The sequence below is a fragment of the Camelina sativa genome, chromosome 3 (genome assembly GCF_030686135.1).
Source record: "Camelina sativa cultivar CO46 ecotype springtype chromosome 3, ASM3068613v1".
In the NCBI taxonomy this organism is placed as follows: Eukaryota; Viridiplantae; Streptophyta; class Magnoliopsida; order Brassicales; family Brassicaceae; genus Camelina; species Camelina sativa.
The window spans coordinates 23,950,562-23,972,051 of NC_141882.1; the positions used below are offsets into that span (position 1 = coordinate 23,950,562).

A 21,490-nucleotide genomic window follows, 5' to 3' on the forward strand; every position below is an offset into this window, starting at 1 on the left:
GGCTGAAAGATCAAACCTGTATATCAAGAGTCTTTCCGCAACTCTTGTGCAACCATTCTTTCCACCATCCTTATTCTCAAAGCTTCATTATCTTTAGAATCATGGTGTCTCTATCAACCAACTCGAAGGTGCCGGTTCCTTGGGAGGACCATATCAAACATACCATTAACCAGGGAAAAACACCGGTACAAAATAACATTCTACATCACAATTTACAAGCTTCAATCTTTAACTCTTTATGTAAGTAGAAAATCAAGTGATATATGAAGTTTTTTTTGCGCAATTTACCCTGTCAAACATAAATGTGAAAAAGAGAAATTTATTTATTCATCATACTTTACTTCAAATATAGTCAAATACAAAATAGTCCAATACAAAATTGGTTCTTCCTAATTTGAAATGGAAAAGCACATAATCTTATACGCTCTCTATTACAATTGAATTACGTACCTACACCAAACAATGTCAAAGAATTTTGGTGATCACATCTTGACTCATTATTAGAGACTCATGATTGTCGATTTCAGATCAAGAAAGAGGTTTAATGAGTTTTGGGTGGATATGAAAACAATAATAAATTCGATGGCTACATATATTAACGTTAATTATTATAAATAGAAGCTCAGGTTCATCTATATAGTCGTAAAATATAAATTCAGAATATTAAATTTCTTTATTTACTAAAAATCATTCTTTTCTCGTTTAATAAGATTCTACCTAAATCTCACAAATTGCATGCCATTAGGGACTTACTTCTTAAATCTATACGCTAATTAAAAATTAAAGATGTCTATTAATTCTAAGTAATAATTATACTCCCTCCATTTTAAAATACTTGTTATTCTAGGCCTAATTTTTTGTTTCATTGTCGTTCTCGTTTTCCAATGTCATTTTTAGTAAAATATTATCTCATTTGCCCCTTATTAAATAAATAAAAAAAGAAATTCTTTAGAATTCTAATAGTCAAACAAGGGTATAATAGAACATTAATCTATTTTTTTAATTTATATGCAAAGCTCCATAACGACAAATAAAAATAAACGGAGGGAGTACAATTTTTAGCGATTTTTTAAGATTTGATCTGAACCTCAGTATTTATATTTTGTAGTCAGAAAGATTCTACTTTTCATAGTTTTTGATGAATGAGAAATACATCTTATTTTATTTTTCCTCTCAAGTTAATAAGATGCTCGATTCATCTTTAAAGAAACAAACAAACATGTAAAAAATCTTGATATTTTCCAAGAGAGTGGATGTCTCTAATACTACTCGTAAAATAACATAGAACTAGATTATGACCCGCGGTACAGTGCGGACCAAGTTTTTTTTAAAAATTTTTTTGTTAATGTATTATTTTAATACTAATTTTGCTAATATACTCTTTTATTAATTTTAGTGATTTAATATATAAACCGTGGTATACCGCACAATAATTTTTCTTTACTACAATCTTAATTAAATCATTTGATTTGACATATTTTATGTTGGTGTTGTTAAAACATTAAAATGAGGATTTAGCCCGTATTGAAATATCATATTACTGATAGTTTATTTTTTAGTATTATTAGTTTAATCCTGTAATGTTATATAACCCGTCATGTAATATAACTCGGTTCTGTAATTTTGAAAATTTAATATGTTTAAATATTTATAGTTTTAATTTTTTATTAAGTTTAGATATATTAGTTATAAATTATAAACTTCTTAAAATTTTATAATTTACTATATACGTATGTTGAACACACAATTTTTATATTAATTGAGTAATATATGTTTGTTTTAAAAAATTTAAATCACAATATATGCAGGAGAAATACATCTTTTATTAAATTTATGTATTATATGATGATTCACTACATTTAAATTTTAAAATCAAAAAGGTATGATTGGAGAATATTATTTTTTAATCTGGAATAAATCTTCTAAACATCTATATTAATTATAGAACATTATATATATATATATGGATATTTAAAATATTTTAGTTGTGTTTGGTTATAAGGATAGTAGAGAAAGTTAGCTAAACTTATTTGGATATGAATATATGCATTAAATAGTATTAAATGTAAAAACTTTCCAAAAAAACATTTTTGAGCAAAAATTGCTGCAAAAATACTAGTATAGATTTAGGTCGGAAGCTGCAATCCATGCCTATACCATTTGACATTAACCTAACATTATCAATATTGTGAGTGCCCAAACTTTGAACACAAAGCTAGCTACCAACACGGTAATTACTCCCATTGGGATTTACGCAAATGAAATTTGTTGAGGTTATAGCCATAATTTGAGTAGATTAGGCAACTGTTACAATTTAAGAAAATATATATCATTAAGATGATCTCGCATTCCCTATAAGTAAATCTTTTTCCAGAACTTCTTTTCAATAATCTTTTGACATTAAAGGTACATAATGTACCACATGTAATCCTACAATTTTTGAAGCTAAAATTACAATTTTGATTCTTGAAGGAACCATTTTTTTTTGGTTTGTTGGAATCACATGATGTTTTTGTTTGACAACTTTGTACTGTTTTACAAAACAATTTTCGATTGAATCAAGAAAGAATTTAAAAATAGAAGAAGGTGGTTGGATGTGACTTGATGGTTTCCAAGCCATGGGGCATGGGTTTTGACTTAGATGTATAACAGAGTTCTTAATTTGGTTCATATTGCTATAAATCTAACATGGGGTGAGGATGGTCTGGTCCGTCTAATTAATCATATCCAAGATATGGAGGATCGTATTCTTGGATTCAAAAGTCCTCGACTGAGAGATAATAGACAAGCCCGCAAGCTGCTGTTTTTGTTACTAGAAAGTTATTCCTCCTCTTCAGTCTGTATCTAGTAATTTGGCAGATGGACTCTAGCTTCGGGTGGTTTCATTTTCTTTACAACTTGTTGCATTCTCTTTTTGGATTACTATAAATGGGTCCCTGGGTTCTGCCGGAAATTTCAGAGAGAGGTCTGATCCAGCTTATTGGTGACAAAGAAGTATAGTTAATAACAATTGAGTATGAGTAGGGTAATGGCTAGTAGACTAGTAGTAGAAGTGTTTTGTTTTGTTTGTGTCTTAGGTCTTCCCCAACGGGGGTTGTAACGCAGCTTTAGTGCAATACTAACAAAAAAAAAAAATCAAAGAAAACAAAAAATTATAAGAGAGCCTCTTATTTAACAACATCTTTTGTGGAATAAGAGACTGTACGTGTCACCCTTCTGTTCACTAAAGAGAATAATAGAAGTAGGTTTTTTTTTTTTCGGATCGAATATATCATCTCTTGCTAGGAGATTGGGTTTAGAGGAGATCCGATGATGAGGATATTGAACCTGCGGAGGCCATTCGGAGGATACTGAATCGACTCCGAGATTAAATTGGTTGAGATTTGATTTTGGAGTCGATTGATTCGGATGAGATTGAAGAATTGGAATCGGCTGGTAAGTTTGTCTTTTTAATAGTATGAATTTGTGATTAGTTAAACGGATTAGGGTTGTTGAGTTCTGTTCGCAAATTAGGGTTCTTCGATTTGCATTTTATTGGAATATCATTGCCGTTACTAGAACTTGGATCAAAGGAGAAGGTCAAATTCCCCACTTTTCTGGTTTTCTCATTGATGTTGCTGTTTTTGATTCAGACTTGATAACTAACGATGGTTTCTTCTAATTCTCTATTTGCATATTAGTTTGAATAACGATGAAGAAGAAGACTCTGACTGCTTAGGTTTTGTTTCTATCATCAACACCACAATCCATAAGTGTAGAATGTGATATTTCTATCATTAACACCACAATCCATAAGTGTAGACTGTGATATTTCTATCATCAACACCACAATTGTTTGTTGTTGTTTCTCTATATGGATTAGATGGAAGATGATATATGCAAGGCTCTCTTTCTTGCCATTATTACCGACGATGATGATGCCTTTTTCTAGTCTTCATCACTTTAGAACAGACTGATCATAGCTTAATGAATTTGTTTTGTTAATCTACCTGGAACTTATTATCTTTTCTTTCTCTTGCAAGACTTTCATCTTTAAACATTGGCAAGGGAGGGCTTAGTAACCAGCCAGCATACATAGAGACATCTGCAATTGCTTTAACAAAAGAAGTGTCTGACTAAGCAGGTATTATGAAGCTTCTTTTCACTTGGATTTTAATAATTAAACACTTGCGATTTAGGCTTTGAACTTAGGCTGTTATTGCAGACTTCAAAAATTAACGATGGTTCTTCTGATTCAATGTGCAGTTCAAAGAGATATGGTTTGAACTTTAAAGTATGAATTCAGTTTCATAATAAAAACTTGGCCGATGAGAATGCTCACGATAACAACATCAGACTTCTTCTAGTGATTGATGGTCTTTGACTCAATACAATACGTCTTCCTTGTCCACTTCGAATTCTCCATCCATAAGTGTGAGTCTTATTCCCCTTTTTAAAGTTTATTCTTTGTTACACAATTTAGATCAGATAGAGATACTGATATATTTTATTCTATTATGGTTTTTGTTGCTGCTAGCTTCGCTAGATGGAGATATTATATGGTTCCCTTTCCTCCGATGGAAAATTCTCTCTTCTTGCTCCGTAAGTAATCTCAGTATCCTCTTTTCCTTTCTTTACTTTGTTCTGTTTCAAGTTTATTCAACCAATAATAATCTTCTTCTTTTTTAATTCATTGCAGCCAACCTATTTGGAAGCTGTCCAAAATTGTGGACACCACTATCATCAACAGAAGTAAAAGGCGTTAAGGTTTGTTCATGGTTTTCATTGGTGTTGCTGTTTTAATTCATAATTAATGATGGTTTCTTCTAATTCTGTATGTGCAGATCAGAGATGGTTTGAAGAATGATGAAGACAACTCAGACGCTTAAGGTTTTGTATCTATCATCAACACAGTTCATAAGTGAAGTTTGAGATTTTGGTTTTGATTGTTGTTGTTTCTCTATATGGATTTGCTGAAACATGATACATGCAATAATTTTAATTTCATATTGTACTTTATTTTTTTATTTTCAAAAAAAAAAAATTCAAATTTAGAGACTCAATATTAGAACCTACCATTGGAGGGGTACATTTTAATTATAATACCCAAAGTTCTTATTCAACCAAAAATACAAATTATATTAATTAAAAAATTTTACAACTCTAAAAATATATCTTCCCATGCCCTTAATGAGTAGTTGAAAACTCTTATGGGATCGATTATGTTAAAAAAACTTTTCTATTAACGGCAAAAAAAAAAAAACGGAAGAATAATATTTAGACCAGAAATACATATAGTCTATGGTCCCAAAAGCCCCTATTTGATATCTAACAAAACCCATTGCTCAAGAAAACACTTTTTTATAAGAAGAAATTAGAAAGAAAAAAAAAACAATTGATAAATTAAATAGCCCTGTGTCGTCGTCGAACTTTGAGATCTGTAGAAGAAGATGAGCGACGGAGACGACGCTGCTAGACGCCGTACCGCTGCGGTGACTGAGTACCGGAAGAAGCTCCTTCATCACAAAGAGCTCGAATCCCGTGTCCGCACAGGTTCGATTTCCACCTAAATCTTCCTCATTCTCTCTCTCTCTCTCTCTTCTTTTGTTTCCCTGAGCTCTTGAGTCAAAATCGAATCTAGGGTTCGCTCCTACTCTTTGTTCTCATTAGAACCCTTGGGAATTTAGTCTGCTTGAAACGAGATTTTAGGGGTTTTGGAGTTCCGAATTGAATTGATTCCACCGTTTCTACACTTGATTTTGTGAATTTGAAGTCGATCTCAAAGCTTAATTGAACTTTTTGATAGTTCAGTTGAGATTCTATAAACTGGGTTTTGCTTGTGGGTATGCAGCAAGGGAGAATTTAAGAGGAGCTAAAAAGGAATTCAACAAAACCGAGGATGATTTGAAGTCTCTTCAAAGCGTTGGCCAGATTATCGGAGAAGTACTACGTCCTCTTGATAATGAGCGATGTAATTTCCTGTCTCTCTCTCTCTCTCTACCTATGGCTTTTGATTCGAATACTAAGTGTTTCTTTTTGCTTTTAATAACTAAAGGTGGGATTTTTTCTACGTTTTCTTTGTGTAATTTTAGTGATTGTTAAGGCAAGTAGTGGCCCTCGTTATGTGGTGGGTTGTCGTAGCAAGGTGGACAAGGAAAAACTGACTTCAGGAACTCGAGTTGTTCTGGATATGACTACGCTAACGATTATGCGAGCCCTTCCCCGTGAAGTATGCTTGATTTTTGGAATTGCTTGTTTCTTATTCTTTTAAAAGAGTGTGTTTTGTACTGGCTTTAACATTGTGCTATCCTTTTTGATGATAGGTCGATCCTGTTGTTTATAACATGTTGCATGAAGATCCAGGCAACATTAGTTACTCGGCTGTGGGTGGTTTAGGTGATCAGATCAGGGAACTTAGGGAGTCTATTGAGTTGCCGCTCATGAATCCTGAACTTTTCCTCAGAGTAGGGATTAAACCTCCTAAGGTACTTAATTCTCTCTCCACTCCTTTCTTTAGCTATCACAAACTATCCCATGCTTATGGCTAAAAGAATTGAAACTCACTTCAAATTCCATTGAGGCTAATTTGCTTTTCTCTCATTCCAGGGTGTCCTTCTGTATGGACCTCCGGGTACTGGAAAAACTCTATTAGCAAGGGCTATTGCCAGCAACATCGATGCCAACTTCTTGAAGGTTTGATTTGGTTGTTGAAGTGGTTTGGTGTTCAATCTTATTATGCCTTATCTGCTCTAAATAAACTCTCTTTTTTTCTGCCTTCATGTTCAGGTTGTATCAAGTGCAATCATAGACAAATACATTGGAGAAAGTGCTAGGTTGATTCGAGAAATGTTTAACTATGCTCGTGAACACCAGGTAGAATACCATCTTATTCCTCTTGTCTTATACCTTGATATACTTTATATTGAAGTTCATGAATTTCTTTTATTAACTCTCCTTCTTCGGGGCTAGCCTTGTATCATTTTCATGGATGAAATAGATGCTATTGGTGGGCGCCGATTTAGCGAAGGAACTAGTGCTGATCGTGAAATTCAAAGAACACTTATGGAGTTACTCAACCAGCTTGATGGGTTTGACCAACTTGGAAAGGTATGACCTATAGTTTTAGATTACTACACGTGCATAAATCTGTGTGGTTAAGTTATTTCACGAGCTGAGATGTGAAACTTGTTGGGGTACCTATAGTTCAAAGTGTTTTGTCTTTCTAACTTAGGTTTCACACAAGTGGTTATAATATGAAATCATCGCGAGTATTAGTTACCATTGTGAAATTTACTTGCCTCCCAATATTCTTTGTTCAATGGAATATCCTCTGATACTTGGGAAATAATATTATTAGGTGAAAATGATAATGGCCACCAACAGGCCGGATGTTCTTGATCCAGCACTTCTCCGTCCGGGTAGGTTAGATAGAAAGATTGAGATCCCATTGCCAAATGAACAATCAAGAATGGAAATCCTCAAGATCCACGCATCTGGTATTGCCAAGCATGGAGAAATAGATTATGAGGCTATTGTGAAACTTGGAGAGGTTTGTTTCTGTTTCTTATATGCTCACTGCGGTGTAGTTTTGCATTGGCTATAGATAACGAATCCCACTGATTGTTGCTCTAAATCAAAATCCATAGGGTTTCAATGGTGCCGATCTGCGTAACATATGCACTGAAGCTGGAATGTTTGCAATCAGAGCAGAGCGCGATTATGTAATCCATGAAGACTTCATGAAGGTAGATACAAAAATAAATACTCTGCATTTGTTACATATTTATTCGTACCCAAACTTTTCTGCTTATCAAATTTGTCGGTCGTACAGGCGGTGAGAAAGCTGAGCGAGGCCAAGAAACTTGAGTCGAGCTCTCACTACAACGCAGATTTCGGGAAAGAGTAAGAAAAGAAGAAGCTCAGAGAAGAAGACAGAGCCTAAGGGTGGCAGTGAAAAACTCTGCTGCTGTTCACTTTGAAAAACAAGCTAATGATTCTGTTTCAGTTTCTGAATGTTTTTGTTTCGAGGTTTTTAGTATACAAAAGTTCTTGCTTTAGTAATGACAGTAATTTTATATGTTTATGCCTCCTATATCTTTAAATATGGTTCAGAAAGTCAAGAGTCAGTTTGATTAATCTTTCGGCGCCACGAGTTCTATTTTGCTTTGAAAGGATTATTTGTAAAACCCCAAAGTCCATTCATCGTCATTCAACATGCATGGCGCCGGTAGGTAAATCCGTTTAACATGATCTTGTGATACACGTGAAAACTGTTCACTATAAACGTGGTGCAGCCGTGCAGGGAGAAAATATTGTAGAAGAATAAGATTCGCTCGTCGTGAATGTTAAACAGGTCTGGCCCAAAAACCAATCTTTAACCTTTATACGTATAATAATAAGATTACCTATTTAAGTATAATAATAAGATACCTATTTAAGTAACGTCGAGAAAGCCCCCTTTGGCCTTTTGCTGTACTAAAAAAAACAAACCCTAAGAAAATCGCAAATAGTTCATAAATTAAGATGGCCGGCAAGAGCTGGACCGCCGCTTTAAGAGGAGAAGGAGCAGTAGAAGACGTAATCAGCTCTTTACCTGATGTGATCCTCCAACATATCCTCACCTTTATTCCAACAAAATTCGCCATCAGAACATCTCTTCTATCAAAACGATGGAGGCATGTATGGTGCGATATACCTTCTCTCTACTTCGTTGATTACATATGTGATCGTGATGATGAATCCATATACGAAACCCTAAGTAATTACCACACTGCTCCCAAGATAATAAACTTCCACAAACGTACCAGCAGCAAACTCCACGTAGACAAGTGGATCAAGTTCGCCATCTCCCGCAACGTGGAGAATCTTTCCTTGGAAGTCGACCAATGTGGCAACTTACCTATTCCTGATTTCTTCTTCATCAATTCCTCTGTCAAGCAACTCACCTTTGAGCTATGCTTCGCTGATTTAACTCCCAAAGACTCTGTGCTCTGGACATCACTGAAGAAGTTGTACTTGGGTTGTTGTAAAGTGTCTGACGAATCCATTGCGAAGATTCTGTCTGGTTGTCCAGTTCTTGAAAGCTTAACATTGTATTTTTGCGATAAACTGATGGTTCTTGATCTCAGAGACTCATTGCGTCTGACAACATTAGAAATAAGACGCAACATTTGGGTCCCCGGGCCAACGCAGATCCTGGCACCACATCTCCATAGTCTCACATTGAGAAACTCTCTGTTACCGTGTACTTTAGTTGATGTCTCTTCTTTAACCGAAGCGAAAATGGAAATTGGATTCAACCACGCGCAAAGAACGGTGAATGCTGAGTTTCTTCAAGTAATGGTGCTAAAGATGCTTGAAAAGATACAGAACGCGGAAAAGCTTACATTGGGCGGAAACTTTCTTCAGGTATCTTTTGATTAAGCAGCTGGTTGCACCACTTTTTGATTTACAGGTTTAGGAATGTTTAAATCTATGTTATATATATGCATGGTTGTACTCAATTCAATATCGATCTTTTTGTGCTTGTTGTTAGATTTTATCTCTTGCGGAGCTTTGTGGTGTTCCTTTTCCGATGTTAAAGGTCAAATATTTGACTCTCGAGACAGTGATCTTTCAGTATGTTATTCCTGGTATAGAAAGGCTGTTACAAAACTCACCTTGTTTAAAGAAGCTCACCTTACGCGCATGGGACAGCAACACATTACCGGTATGGTTACCGTCAACGTACTCTTTTATTTTCCTGCTTGGCCTCTCTTCTAACTAACTATCATTTTTGTGTTTTTCTTTTTGTTGAGCAGGGCTTTGACGGCTACCTAACTACGCAAGGCTTGAATCCGGATCAATGCTGGAAATCAAAAGATGGAGTCTTCTGGAACGAGAACCGTTGGGATGTAGAGTTAAAGCACGTGACTTCATTCGTGGAACTTGTGCTAAAAAACGCAAAGACATTAGAACAGATGGTGTTACTGTTGAGCGAACATTAAATTACGGAGCTGGTCCGTCCAGCACTTCCGCATAACAACAACGTCTCCCTAAGGACATCTCCAACTCACCTCTATATTTGCTTTTTATATTTTAGAGTAAAATCTACTCCAACCCATCTCTATTTCTACCTCTATAACAGAGATCTCTATTTTTTCCTCTATGTATAGAGGGACTCTATTTTTTTTCTCTTTAATAGAATTAAACTTTTTTATTTATAAAATAGTCCTTGAACTTTTAACACTTTTATATTTACGATCAAAATAAATAAATATATATATATATATATATATTTAAATAGTTTAGTAATAATTTAAATATTCACGACCTGCCCACGTTTTAGTCCGAAGTATCTTGCGATTGGATCAGTCACTTGGATCCTTGGAAACTAACAAAACCCATAAATAAAATATATATTTAAATAGTTTAATAATAATTTAAATATTTTAATAATAATTTAATTTGTATATTAATAGGATAATTGATTATAAAGTTAAATTTGACTAATTTTAATATTTTGGTTTAAAATTTGTAAAGGTTTTCGTATAGAAAATTTTTAAAAGTTTTTGTATAGAAAAACATTTTTAAAATTTGAGACTATCATTTGCAAAAGAAAATTTACTATTTTTTATTATTTTATATGATGCAATGTATTTCTTTTAATAAATGTGATATTTAAATAATATTTATGAATGTTAAAAATTTAAATAATATCATAATTTTATGAATGTTTCACAAATACTAAAATAAATGGGTTAGTTTGCAACTTTTATAAGTAAAAAGTATTAATAGTAAAGTAAAAAAATAATCTCTTCAGAATATTCTTTTTTAGAGGAAAAAATAGAGGTATCCATTGGAGCAAAAGTTACCTATATTATAGAGTTTCTCTATTGTAAAGGTAAAAATAGGAAAAATATTTGGAGATGGTCTTAGCGGATGGAATCAGATGAATAGTGTGAATCACAGGACTTATAGTAGTCTCTAGTCTTATTGGACCTTTTTTTCATTATAATTCTTGTATTTTACTTCATGTTGAACATTTTACATTTTACCTAAACATACTATAATTTCTTATTGGTTAGATTCAGTTTCATTCGGGTTGAAAAAGCTTACCAAACTAAACTGAACCAAACAGTTCTGGTTAAAAAAAAGCTTAACCAAATGAGTTGTATGTAAACTTTGGTTTGGTTTGTACGGTTCGGTAAAATGCCTACACAGTACACATACAAATTGGATCTTATTGACACATATATATTTCTTTTTTATTTTTGAATACATTTTTATAACATTTATAGATAAATGACTATAAATGTTTAAGAAAGAAAAAAACAAAAATAACTGAATTAAATCAGATTTAGTATATCTCTAACTAAGTAGACTTTTTGTTTGACTTTGGCTTCTTAAAAAGTTTATATCTCATCATCCCGAAAATCTTATAGAACCAAAATATGCTCACGAGTTGTAATCCTGATCCCATTGCCTGTAAGAAAAGAAAACAATATTCACATTACAATTATGACGTACTGAGAGATTATTGTTGTGTTAGAAAAAAAAAAAGGGAGAAATCGATGAAATCAATACACAAGTTGTGTTTAAAAAAAATTCACATTTTACTTTTATTTTTTCTAAAAGGAGAAAATGGTGAATATCAAAATATGTATTAAAAGCAAAGACCAAAACGAAATATGGTGATCCAAAAATATAAAGTTATATTGATTTTGTTGTTTAATAATTTTTTTTTTGTTTAAAAGTATTATATTGTTGACGAATATAATTAAAACCTGTTTGTTGGTAGTTGGGAAAAATATAAAATACCTTGATGAAGATGGGATTATCAGCTGACAGACTGACGTAAACGAGAAATGGTCCGCACACAATTCTCGCCAATGTGAATATAGTGGCAAAACATACCTATCATCAGTTAATGTAAAACAGCTTGGTGCTTAGGTTTTTTAGCAGGTCTATACTAAATAAAATAAATCTAATTTTTATTTTAATAAAATATATTGCTAAAACAAACAAAAGACAATAATGCTAAAGAGAAGTAGGTTTGGGTTTTACAGGAGGACCGTAACTATAAGAAATGTTCAATGCCAATTGCTAATTCAATGAAATTAAACCATAAACAAATAAGACCACTATAAACGTTTTAAGTGACAAAAATACTATTCAATAAAATATTAGTGTAGGTACTTATGAACACTAAAGAAACAAAAAATGACCCCCACAATTTGAACTAGTTTACTTAATATTTCTAGATGGTGTAGAAGTTACATCTATATGTATTTGATTTTCTAAAAGAATACAATCTTTTTGTTTAGTAAACTACAAATCGAAATTAACGTGTTTTAGTCTTGAGAGCTTTCAAAAGAAAAATTGATTTATACTTTGTAAATTTATATATATGATTTTATGAACTTTTTTATTGATACACTCACATCGGCGCCTAGATTGAGGCTGGTGTCTCTGTATCCAATCTCTTTGAGAATCTCCCTAAGGTGGAAGAAAGGACTCGATACCTCTGCTATCCACAGTGTAGCGATGATCTCAGATCCAGACTTCGAAACAAGAAATGGTACCAACATTTAATAACCCAAGATCTCATATATATATATATATATATATATATATCTTAGTGTAACCATTAAATTAGAGAATTAATAATACCTTTTGGTAGGCAAGTCCAGCTATAAAACCAAAAATGCTAACAAAATGATGAACCGCGTTATCAATGCTGATCACTTGATCGAACTGACAACATATGAGATCGTAGATCATATATGACAATGAAAACGCCATCACGTCTATCTGCTTGTGGTTTTCCATCTCAGCTTGGTTACAAATTAAATTTGCAAAAAAGAGTCAAGAGAGAACTGATTACGTGGTTAAGAAGGAACCTGTTTGAGAGATGGCTTAGATGCTCGGGGACAAACAGGGCAAGACCAATCTTGAACAGAGAGTGTTGCTAATGTGACAGCGATTGTGGCGTGAGCCGTCGAGAGAAGACGGTTGCTGAAGTTGAAGGAGTAGCTTGAGAAGATTCTCCGGGTGAGAACAAAGGCCACACCCCATGAGATTACTCCAAATACTATTATCTTAATAGCTCTTACTAGTTCTTCGTCCATTCTTGATCTCTTTCTTTTTTTTTTTCCCCAATTCAAGACCTATATTGCTTATGTTGACAATAGTGATGGAGAGGAATAAAAAGGTTTGAGCGATGTTAATAGGCCGACATTATTGGTGGTATGTTAGTTGGGAACTTGGGATCGGAATCAATTGTGTGGATCCCATTGTCGTCATTAATGTTTCTGGTTAAATTCATGACCTAAAAAAGATTTGATCCAACGATTTTGGAAGTACTTTGCCTCTATATAGCTCCCAAACAGCCTAGTTATTTTGCTTAAGTTAGTGTTCATTTTGTTTTTTTAGAGTTTCTTAAGAGTATACATTATGTTCTTATACACTACATGGAGTGATGAGTAAAAGAGACTAGACAACAATTCAACTGGATTTTAGGAAAATTATCATCTAAAAAGTTTGGATTTCTTTTTGTCAAGGTTGACGGGTTTTGCTTACTGCTAATCAGATTACTAATCAACAACACTCTAATTAGATTTGACAATACAAAATAGGTTTACAAATATTAGAAATTGACAGTAGAATTATAGACAAATATTAGGTTTCAGTGATAGATCTATAATATGTTATCTATCTACTACATTTCAACTACAATTACCGTAATTTTATAAAGAAAAAAAACGATACACTAAAATATAATATTTTTCTCATATCAGAGAATACAAATACTGTATCATAGTACTCAACATATTCTTTTCCATAAAATTTATTTTATTACTCAATATATATTTTGACCCTGAGAAAAAAAAAATATATATATATATATATATCTATGCGTTTCTATATATATTAAGAATATTTATAAGAAAAAATAATATTATTAACGTAAAAATGATATACTATAGTTTATGTGAGGAATTTTATAGGTTTATGGTTAGAATACTTAGTTAATATTATTATTTTTTTGGTTAGTTTTTGCCTAATTCCAAAACTAAAAAATGGTTTAGAAGAAAAAATATTTATGTTCTCCAGAGAACCGCTAAATTTAACCAAATTAACCGATAAAATTGTCAAAAATGCTAACCATGTGGGTTTGAGGATTTAAACATAACCAAACCTTTTTTTTTTTTTTTTTTGACAACCAAACCTTTTCACTTTGGTTCGGTTTGGTTAGGGTTTAAGAGAACAGAGAATGTTATGTTTTTTTTTTTTTTTTTTGAGAACAGAGAAGCTAAAAACACCATTTTTAACTTTTTGGAAGATAAACAAGAGAAAGAAGAAGGTAACACCAAACTGTGAGCGGGAATGGCGAGACTTTGTCTTCCTTGTGCTTCCCTTCGTTTCTATTCTCCTCTTTCACTTCTCTTCCGTTCACCGGTTCTCTCCAGAACCGCCGCAATTTCATTTTGTTCTTCGTCGGAGTTCGCCGACTCTGTAGCCAAGGATGATTCAAAACGCGTAAGTTCACTCATCTCTTTGTTTCTTGATCAAATTCAATTAGGGCTTTTTTGGAGTTATTCCATTTTCTGACTATAAATCTATCTGCTTTCCTTTCAGGGTCCTCTCAAACCTGGGCTTTACCTCGTCGGAACTCCAATCGGAAACCTCGAAGATATCACTTTACGGTACTCTTTCAATTTCTAAGGCTTTTGCATTATTTGTAAAATGAGAGATTTCTAATTCTTGAATCAATTTGTTTGGGACAATGGTTTAGTGCGATTCGTGTATTGAGATCTGCGGATGTGATTCTCTCTGAGGACACGAGACACTCTGGGAAGTTGCTTCAGTATTACAATATTAAAGCTCAGCTTGTAAGTTGCTTCTTCTATATATATGGAAGTAGTCTGTCTCTTTTTGTTTTTATCAATGTGATGTTTATTGAATTTATGAGGTTTAGGCTTGTAGCTTAGTTATCACAAGTTCAACGAGGCCCAAAGAGAGCAAGCAGTGTTGACACGGTTGAAACAAGGTGAGATTGTTGCTCTTATCAGCGATGCAGGGACACCTGGCATTAGTGATCCTGGTACTCAACTTGTGAGTGTCCTTCATTTTCTCTCTATATGTAGTCAGCTTGCTGGATTAATAAACTAGTGTCTATTGATCTTTCATTTAAATGGAAAATATGAGAAAACATTTGTTATCATCTTTTCTCAGGCAAAAATATGTGTGAAAGAAAATATTGATGTGATACCAATCCCTGGGGCTTGTGCTGTAGTTTCTGCTCTTTCTGCCTCTGGTTTGGAGACAGATGAGTTCACATTCGGTAAATTCTCCCATCTTATTCCTCTCAGTCTCAGCCATCTTGGTCAAGCTGATATAAAGTTTTTAATTTTCGAACAACTTGGTTTTTACAGTTGGATTTCTTCCGAAGCATTCTGGAACAAGGAAGGAGAGGCTGGTAGTTTCATCAAATGAGACAAGAACACAGATCTTTTATGTTCCACCTCATAAGTTGTCACAGTTTCTTGAAGAAACAACCCCTTATTTTGGCGAATCAAGGTTTGTTGTATATTTCAAGAAAGTTATTGTAACATCTGCTGAATGAATTGATACCAATGCGTATCCACTTTGTTTTCTCTCTTTTTCCTTAGTCTTTATTGTTGATTGATACCTAATGATATAAGACTCTCTCAATACAATTATCGATCACCAAGGAAATGAGGCGATATTTTTTCATCTGCTACTGTTAGGAGTTAGGAGCCAGTCCTATGCCTGGTCCTGAAATGTATTTTGTGGTGCAGGCAATGTGTAATAGCTCGGGAGATTACAAAGCTGCATGAAGAGGTAACATCTTTTATCACTCTATATGTGCATAATAAACCGTTTTGTAATATAACTCACTGATGAGAGATACCTCCTATTAATAGTTTTGGAGGGGTTCGATAGGGGAAGCCAAGCAAGAGTTTCTGAGTCGCCAACCAAAAGGAGAAATCACGCTTTTGATTGAAGGCGAAGAAGAAACCAAAGCTGAAAATCCAACGGATTCTCAACTTGAAGAAGAGTTAAGAGGGCTGATCTCTGATGGACATAGCCTTTCCACGGTAAACCATTTTGATTTGAGAACTTTCCTTTAACTAAGCTTAAAACTTACAAAACACACAGGATTTTGTTTATAGACATGTTTTCAAACTTTATCAGGCGGTGAAAATGGTGGCGGAAAGAACATCAATGAGAAAGAAAGAGGTATATTCGCTGGCATTGAAGAAATTTGGTATTGGTAAGCAGATTCATGTAGAAGATGAAGCTGATGAGAGTAAATGAGACGTCATTGCCATTTATTTTGTTGCGTTAAATGGATTCTGTTTATGATCCCAATTCTCATTAGCTTGACTTTGGTGGATGTAGAGTATACTAAGAGTTAGTTCCTTGAAATTTTTTTGAAGTAACTCACTTGTTTAGGTCTTTGGATCTCAAGTGATCAAAGCTTGTTTCCCAGTTTTCATATGGGCCTCTCTGTTTTGTAGGAAAAGAATTTGGATCTGTTAAAGAAAGCAAACCCATAACCATAAACTCCATATATTTTTTTCTGTTATCCCTAGAGTATGTTTTTTTTTTTGTTTACAGAGACATGCCCATTTATGTATTGAATGCAATCAAGTTTTTATTTGTGAAATTTTCAAAAAGCCTAAAAAGAGAGTATATATTTTGCAATTAAAAAAAAAAGAAAAAAACATAATAAGACAGGTTGGAAGGAGTTGTAAAACCGCTTAATTAATAATGCCTAGCAAACGGAGAAAAGTAAAAGTTAAACATGAGATTGATAGACTGGTATTGGCCTACTACATATTTATAAGTATGATAGTTTAATGGGATCGATCCCATAGTTTAATTGAGTCATTGACATTGTAATTTTCTAATTAAAAAATTGCAAGTTCGTATATTGGAGAAGGTAGAAATTAACTTATTCGTTAACAGCGTTTTCAAAAACATTTATTTATACTAGGATTTTTGTTTTAAAAACGGTAATAGAGAATCTAGTCGGAAAATCGGATCTAATATTTATATATACATCTCTACTATAGTAGGATTTAAGCTGAGTCGAGTGATTTGCATATGTAGTTGAATCCCACATATCTTAAGTTCGAGTAATTGCATAATTCATTAATAAATATTTTTTAAAAATCTATGATATTTGTAATAGTAAATTAAAGAATTTTACAATAAGAATTAAGTACTAAAGATGAAATGGAATGAAATATGTTAAAATTGGAAAGAAATCTGTTAAAAACGGAATTAAAACTCTAAATTTTGGTTAGAAAGGATGTAGATAATCACAACATATATAATGAAATATTTGTAGGAAAAATTGGTAGCTTAGTAAATGGACTGATATGATGTAGAAAGAAAAAAAGAAGGTTTGTAGTATAGTGAACACGAAATCCGAGGCATTGATATAGTTTAATCACATATTGATGGGTTTATTTGTTGATTTTTAGGCCTTTGGACTTTTTTTTTTTCATTTTGATAGTTTTTTTTATTTGGTTTGATTAAAACTTTAGAAATGGATATTATGATGTATATATTTTTGGAGAATATTTAACAACCGATTTGTTCTTCCATAAATAATTCATGAGAAGAGTGTTCCTCTCGGTATCAATCAAAGGATGAAGAATGAGTTACAGATGACTGTTTATCTAAACCATGAAAAATTTGCAGCTTGAAAACCCAAGATTGTGAAAATGGTCAAAAACTTCTTCCTCCTTTAGTTATCCCAAAAAGGAGGCTGGATATGTTAGAAAGGACATTGGAACATGATAAGGAAAATTGTAGCTTTCATAATGTTCAAGATCGTGAGATGTCCATACACTCTCACCATGATTGTGAGCTGAATATGATGATACATTCACAAAGCTTCAACGACATTTTAATGATGACAAAAATCCTATGAACAACAACAACTCTGATGGGTTTTTTTTCAGATTACGAAAGAATCAAGCCAAAGAATGACTATGTAGACGGCTGATTCTAATTAAAGAATTTTTAAAAAACCAATTGTTTAAATTATATAAAAAATAAAATATAACCATTAAAAAAACAAGTTCCAGTTCCACTCGTCATTATTACCAAATTACTAATATTTTGTTTGATCATTTATGAAGTTTATTTAGACATGTCGGTCACCTAACTCCGAGACATCCAATATAAGGCTTATGCTTTTTTTTTTCATTCACTTTGGTTTTTCTATTTTATTTAATCCATTTTTTTAACTATCAACATTACATTGGGGAGTGGTACGAGGTACGAGCTTCCAAGTTCTGCACAAGATTTGTAATATTGGATAGATGGTGGCTTGGTATTTTTATGATCGAATGGTTTTATCTTGAGAGACTATTATCAAATTTTTGGATTGTTATAATCTCTTATCTTTGTTATTGATTTGAGAACTTTCCCTTAACTAAGCTTAAAACTTACAAAACACACATGATTTGATTATAGACATGTTTTCAAACTTTATCACAGGGTGAAAATGGTGACGAAATGAGAAAGAAAGAGGTATATTCGTTTGCATTGAAGAAATTTGGGAAGGAGACTCATGTTGAAGATGAAGCTAATGAGAGTAAATGAGATTTGGTAAAATGGTTCTATTATGATCCCAAATCTCAATTGAGCTTTGGAGCTTGACTTTGGTGGATTTAGAGTATAGTAAGAATTAGTTCCTTCAAAAAAAATTTAGTAACTCTCTTGTCTAGGTTCTTGGTGTTCAAGAAATCAAATTTTGTTTTTCAGTCTTTATATGGGTCTCTCTCTTTTGTAGGAAGATAAGATATTTGATATGTTAAGAAAGCAAACCCATAACCATAGACTCCATATTTTTATTTATTCATCTTTTTTCTCATACGATGAAGTGAAAATGAAACTAGTGTATTGGTATTTCTTTTTTTTTTTAATCATAAAATACACAAAGAAATCATTTTTTTTTTTTTTTTTTAACTCAACAACAACTTTATTATTCACCAATGTTATGTGATACAAGTTCTGTTGCCACTAGATACTCTAGCCAATGCGGTGCATTAGAATAAAATCGGATCTCATTTCTCTGAAAAGAGGTTGTCTCCTGAGCTATCCTGTCTGCGCATTCCCTCCTCGTCACAAAGAAATCATTTAGTTATCAGACTATCATTGTATTTGTTGTTATAGATGTACGCTTAATATTCTACATTTTGGATTAATTTTCAGAAAAATAAAACAAAAAAACTCTGAACGATATTTTATTTGAATGTTAATCACAGTTTTAATTAAATCATTAAAAAAAAAATAAGACAGGTTGGAACTTGGATAAAATTAGAAGAAAAAAAAAAGGAATTGTGAAACACAAAACACGTAATGTCGTTTCGTCTGGATCAGACAGGCACCGACGTAAACGGAACGGAGATCTAGCGGCGTTTGCGTGTATCATAATTTTCAATGAAGAGTGACAAACGGCGCTTAAACGGCATCTCATTCCTCCTGCCTCGTTATTAACAAAACTAATCAAAAGCTCCACTGTGACTTGCAGTGCGCATCTTTTTTAATCTTATTTTAATTAACTTTGTAAATTGCTACGTAATCATGAAATCAATCCTTAAATCATTTTAAAATCCAATCGCAAATCTCCGAGGAGAGCACATGTCAATTTCTTAGTATAGTAGTATTTGTTTTCTAATAATAGGCTTAACTATGTCAAATTTATTTTAGCCTTTATTTTACCCATCCGTTAACAATCTTTTATTTTCTTATTTTTTGGCATCCACTATAATTGTTCGAATAAAAAAAAATTAAAGCTATGAGTTTTGAATAGATTTTATAATTATAAATTTTTGATTTTTGAATTTTAGATTTTGGTTGTACTAACGAGCATCGGAGCATGTATGCTCCAGAGATCAAGAACTCGTGTGTTCATGTGTTGTAACATGTTGTTCAGTGAACAACACTCTTAAAATACTAGAAACTGGTAATGTCGAATCAAATGTCTGGTTTGATACCAAGTCAATCTGATTAAGTGACTCCGTAGAAACTGCATAATATATTTATAGTGGATTTGAGTATTTTTGAGGTTTGGAGAATCCAATCTAAATCTTTTTGAACGTTGTTTTTTTCAATACGTTTTCAAATTTTCTCAGTTAAAATATATATAAAATTCCCAACTAGACGTTTAGAAATATAGAATACTTAGGTCTATATATAATAGTTTATCATTGTTGAAACGATTTTATATAACAATAGCATAAGTTACCATACTCCACTATTTGTTGAGATCAAATATCTATAATGTTAATTTAGCAATCATGGAATTGATAAAATAGCTTATAGATACCAAACTAATATATAATTTGTTGCCGTAAACTTATGGAGTATTATTTTAATAAGTAAAAGTAAACATAAATTATTAGCGTAAACAAAATAAAACCCTGAAAATTCGTTATAGCTAATCTAATAGTGAAATTACATAAATTAACTAGTGTGACATCACTTTTTCTAAAAGATAAAACAAGAGGTGGCACAAGTCACAAATCATCGGTCCAAATATATTCATAAAAAGAAGGTTATGAGAAGATGATGGGCTTTTGTCCAAAAAAAAAAAAAAAAAAAAAAAAGAGAAGATGATGGGCACATGCATATGTTCAAATTCCTCGTGGAAGCTAAGTTTTAATCATTATTGGATATGGATGTGGAGTGAAACCAAAGTATATATGGACATGGATTGAGACCAAAGTATACTGTCGTCCACGACCCAAAAACAAAAAATTTTGGGATGTACTAATGAATGCGGATGAACAATTTTATTTTATTTTATGGTTATGGAAGTATTCATATGTGCATCTCTAAATAATAATGCAAAGGATAAAAATCAAAGAATTGGTAATCTGGATCACAGTCACATGCAAATGGAGCCCAGCTGCAAACCCATCACCGTGTTGCTTCTTCTTCTTCTTTTGTCGTCATCGCACATGTTTCTATGTCCGGTTTCTTATTACGCTATTATAATCATGTAATTTCAACATCAAACCTAATTCATTATCTCATCAACTTTAAATCAATTAGTCGGTGTGAGTATTGCCAGTTTAATTTGGTCTATACGTGTGTCACTTTTTTTTTCTATGTATTTTTAGAGGGTAGGGTATACCATATACTTTTAAAGATAACTTAGCCAAATAGCTTTTTTTTTTTAATGAACGATCTGAAAATTTTTTGTGACTCGTGAGCACTATAAATCACGTTTTCTCATATGAGATTAATATATATGCATTTCTCGGAAAAAATTAGAGAAAAAAAATCAGTGATGTTATTCCTTTATAGCAACTTTCACAAATTTAATGTTAATAAACATGTCGTTTAATGTCATCCCATAATCTCCGCTATTAAAAAGTATTTTTCCGAAAGTATGTCGCTCAATGTTCTCTTCATATGCATAAACACGAGATTCTTCCAAGAACTTTCAAAACGACAAAACCCCTCCCAACCCTACTCA

General features: G+C 32.7%; 3 protein-coding genes and 1 pseudogene across 7 annotated transcripts; 3 read left to right on the forward strand and 1 right to left on the reverse strand.

The window, feature by feature from the left end:
- Nucleotides 1–2,985: 2,985 nt before the first annotated feature.
- Nucleotides 2,986–8,115, forward strand: LOC104777600 (26S proteasome regulatory subunit S10B homolog B). 5 transcript variants are annotated; one of them, XM_087506722.1, is made up of 17 exons: nucleotides 3,202–3,435; nucleotides 3,514–3,578; nucleotides 3,681–3,718; nucleotides 4,023–4,123; nucleotides 4,246–4,413; nucleotides 4,517–4,581; nucleotides 4,679–4,746; nucleotides 4,824–5,532; nucleotides 5,831–5,950; nucleotides 6,072–6,208; nucleotides 6,303–6,464; nucleotides 6,586–6,672; nucleotides 6,766–6,852; nucleotides 6,949–7,086; nucleotides 7,337–7,528; nucleotides 7,626–7,724; nucleotides 7,811–8,115. In XM_087506722.1, exons 8-17 carry the CDS (start codon nucleotides 5,430–5,432, stop codon nucleotides 7,883–7,885), a joined length of 1,200 nt encoding a protein of 399 aa, XP_087362848.1. In that variant the 5' UTR covers nucleotides 3,202–3,435; nucleotides 3,514–3,578; nucleotides 3,681–3,718; nucleotides 4,023–4,123; nucleotides 4,246–4,413; nucleotides 4,517–4,581; nucleotides 4,679–4,746; nucleotides 4,824–5,429; the 3' UTR covers nucleotides 7,886–8,115. The 5 variants fall into 5 exon arrangements, with proteins under 5 accessions (XP_010500178.1, XP_087362845.1, XP_087362848.1 ...); XM_087506723.1 differs by having other exon boundaries at nucleotides 3,204–3,435; nucleotides 3,681–3,761; XM_087506719.1 differs by lacking the exon at nucleotides 3,681–3,718 and having other exon boundaries at nucleotides 3,110–3,435.
- Nucleotides 8,116–8,502: 387 nt separating this feature from the next.
- On the forward strand, nucleotides 8,503–10,133 carry LOC104779142 (putative F-box/LRR-repeat protein At3g18150 pseudogene; annotated as a pseudogene).
- A 1,060-nt stretch (nucleotides 10,134–11,193) lies between these two features.
- Nucleotides 11,194–13,213, reverse strand: LOC104777601 (uncharacterized). The gene is made up of 5 exons (XM_010501877.3): nucleotides 12,861–13,213; nucleotides 12,631–12,771; nucleotides 12,402–12,521; nucleotides 11,779–11,874; nucleotides 11,194–11,443 (listed from the first exon to the last, which is right to left on the reverse strand). The coding sequence occupies exons 1-5, from the start codon at nucleotides 13,086–13,088 to the stop codon at nucleotides 11,333–11,335; spliced, it is 696 nt and encodes a 231-aa protein (XP_010500179.2). The 5' UTR covers nucleotides 13,089–13,213; the 3' UTR covers nucleotides 11,194–11,332.
- A 991-nt stretch (nucleotides 13,214–14,204) lies between these two features.
- LOC104777602 (uncharacterized) lies at nucleotides 14,205–16,556 on the forward strand. The gene is made up of 9 exons (XM_010501878.3): nucleotides 14,205–14,499; nucleotides 14,599–14,666; nucleotides 14,756–14,852; nucleotides 14,947–15,075; nucleotides 15,196–15,304; nucleotides 15,396–15,540; nucleotides 15,783–15,825; nucleotides 15,909–16,082; nucleotides 16,180–16,556. The coding sequence occupies exons 1-9, from the start codon at nucleotides 14,347–14,349 to the stop codon at nucleotides 16,300–16,302; spliced, it is 1,041 nt and encodes a 346-aa protein (XP_010500180.1). The 5' UTR covers nucleotides 14,205–14,346; the 3' UTR covers nucleotides 16,303–16,556.
- Nucleotides 16,557–21,490: the final 4,934 nt, after the last annotated feature.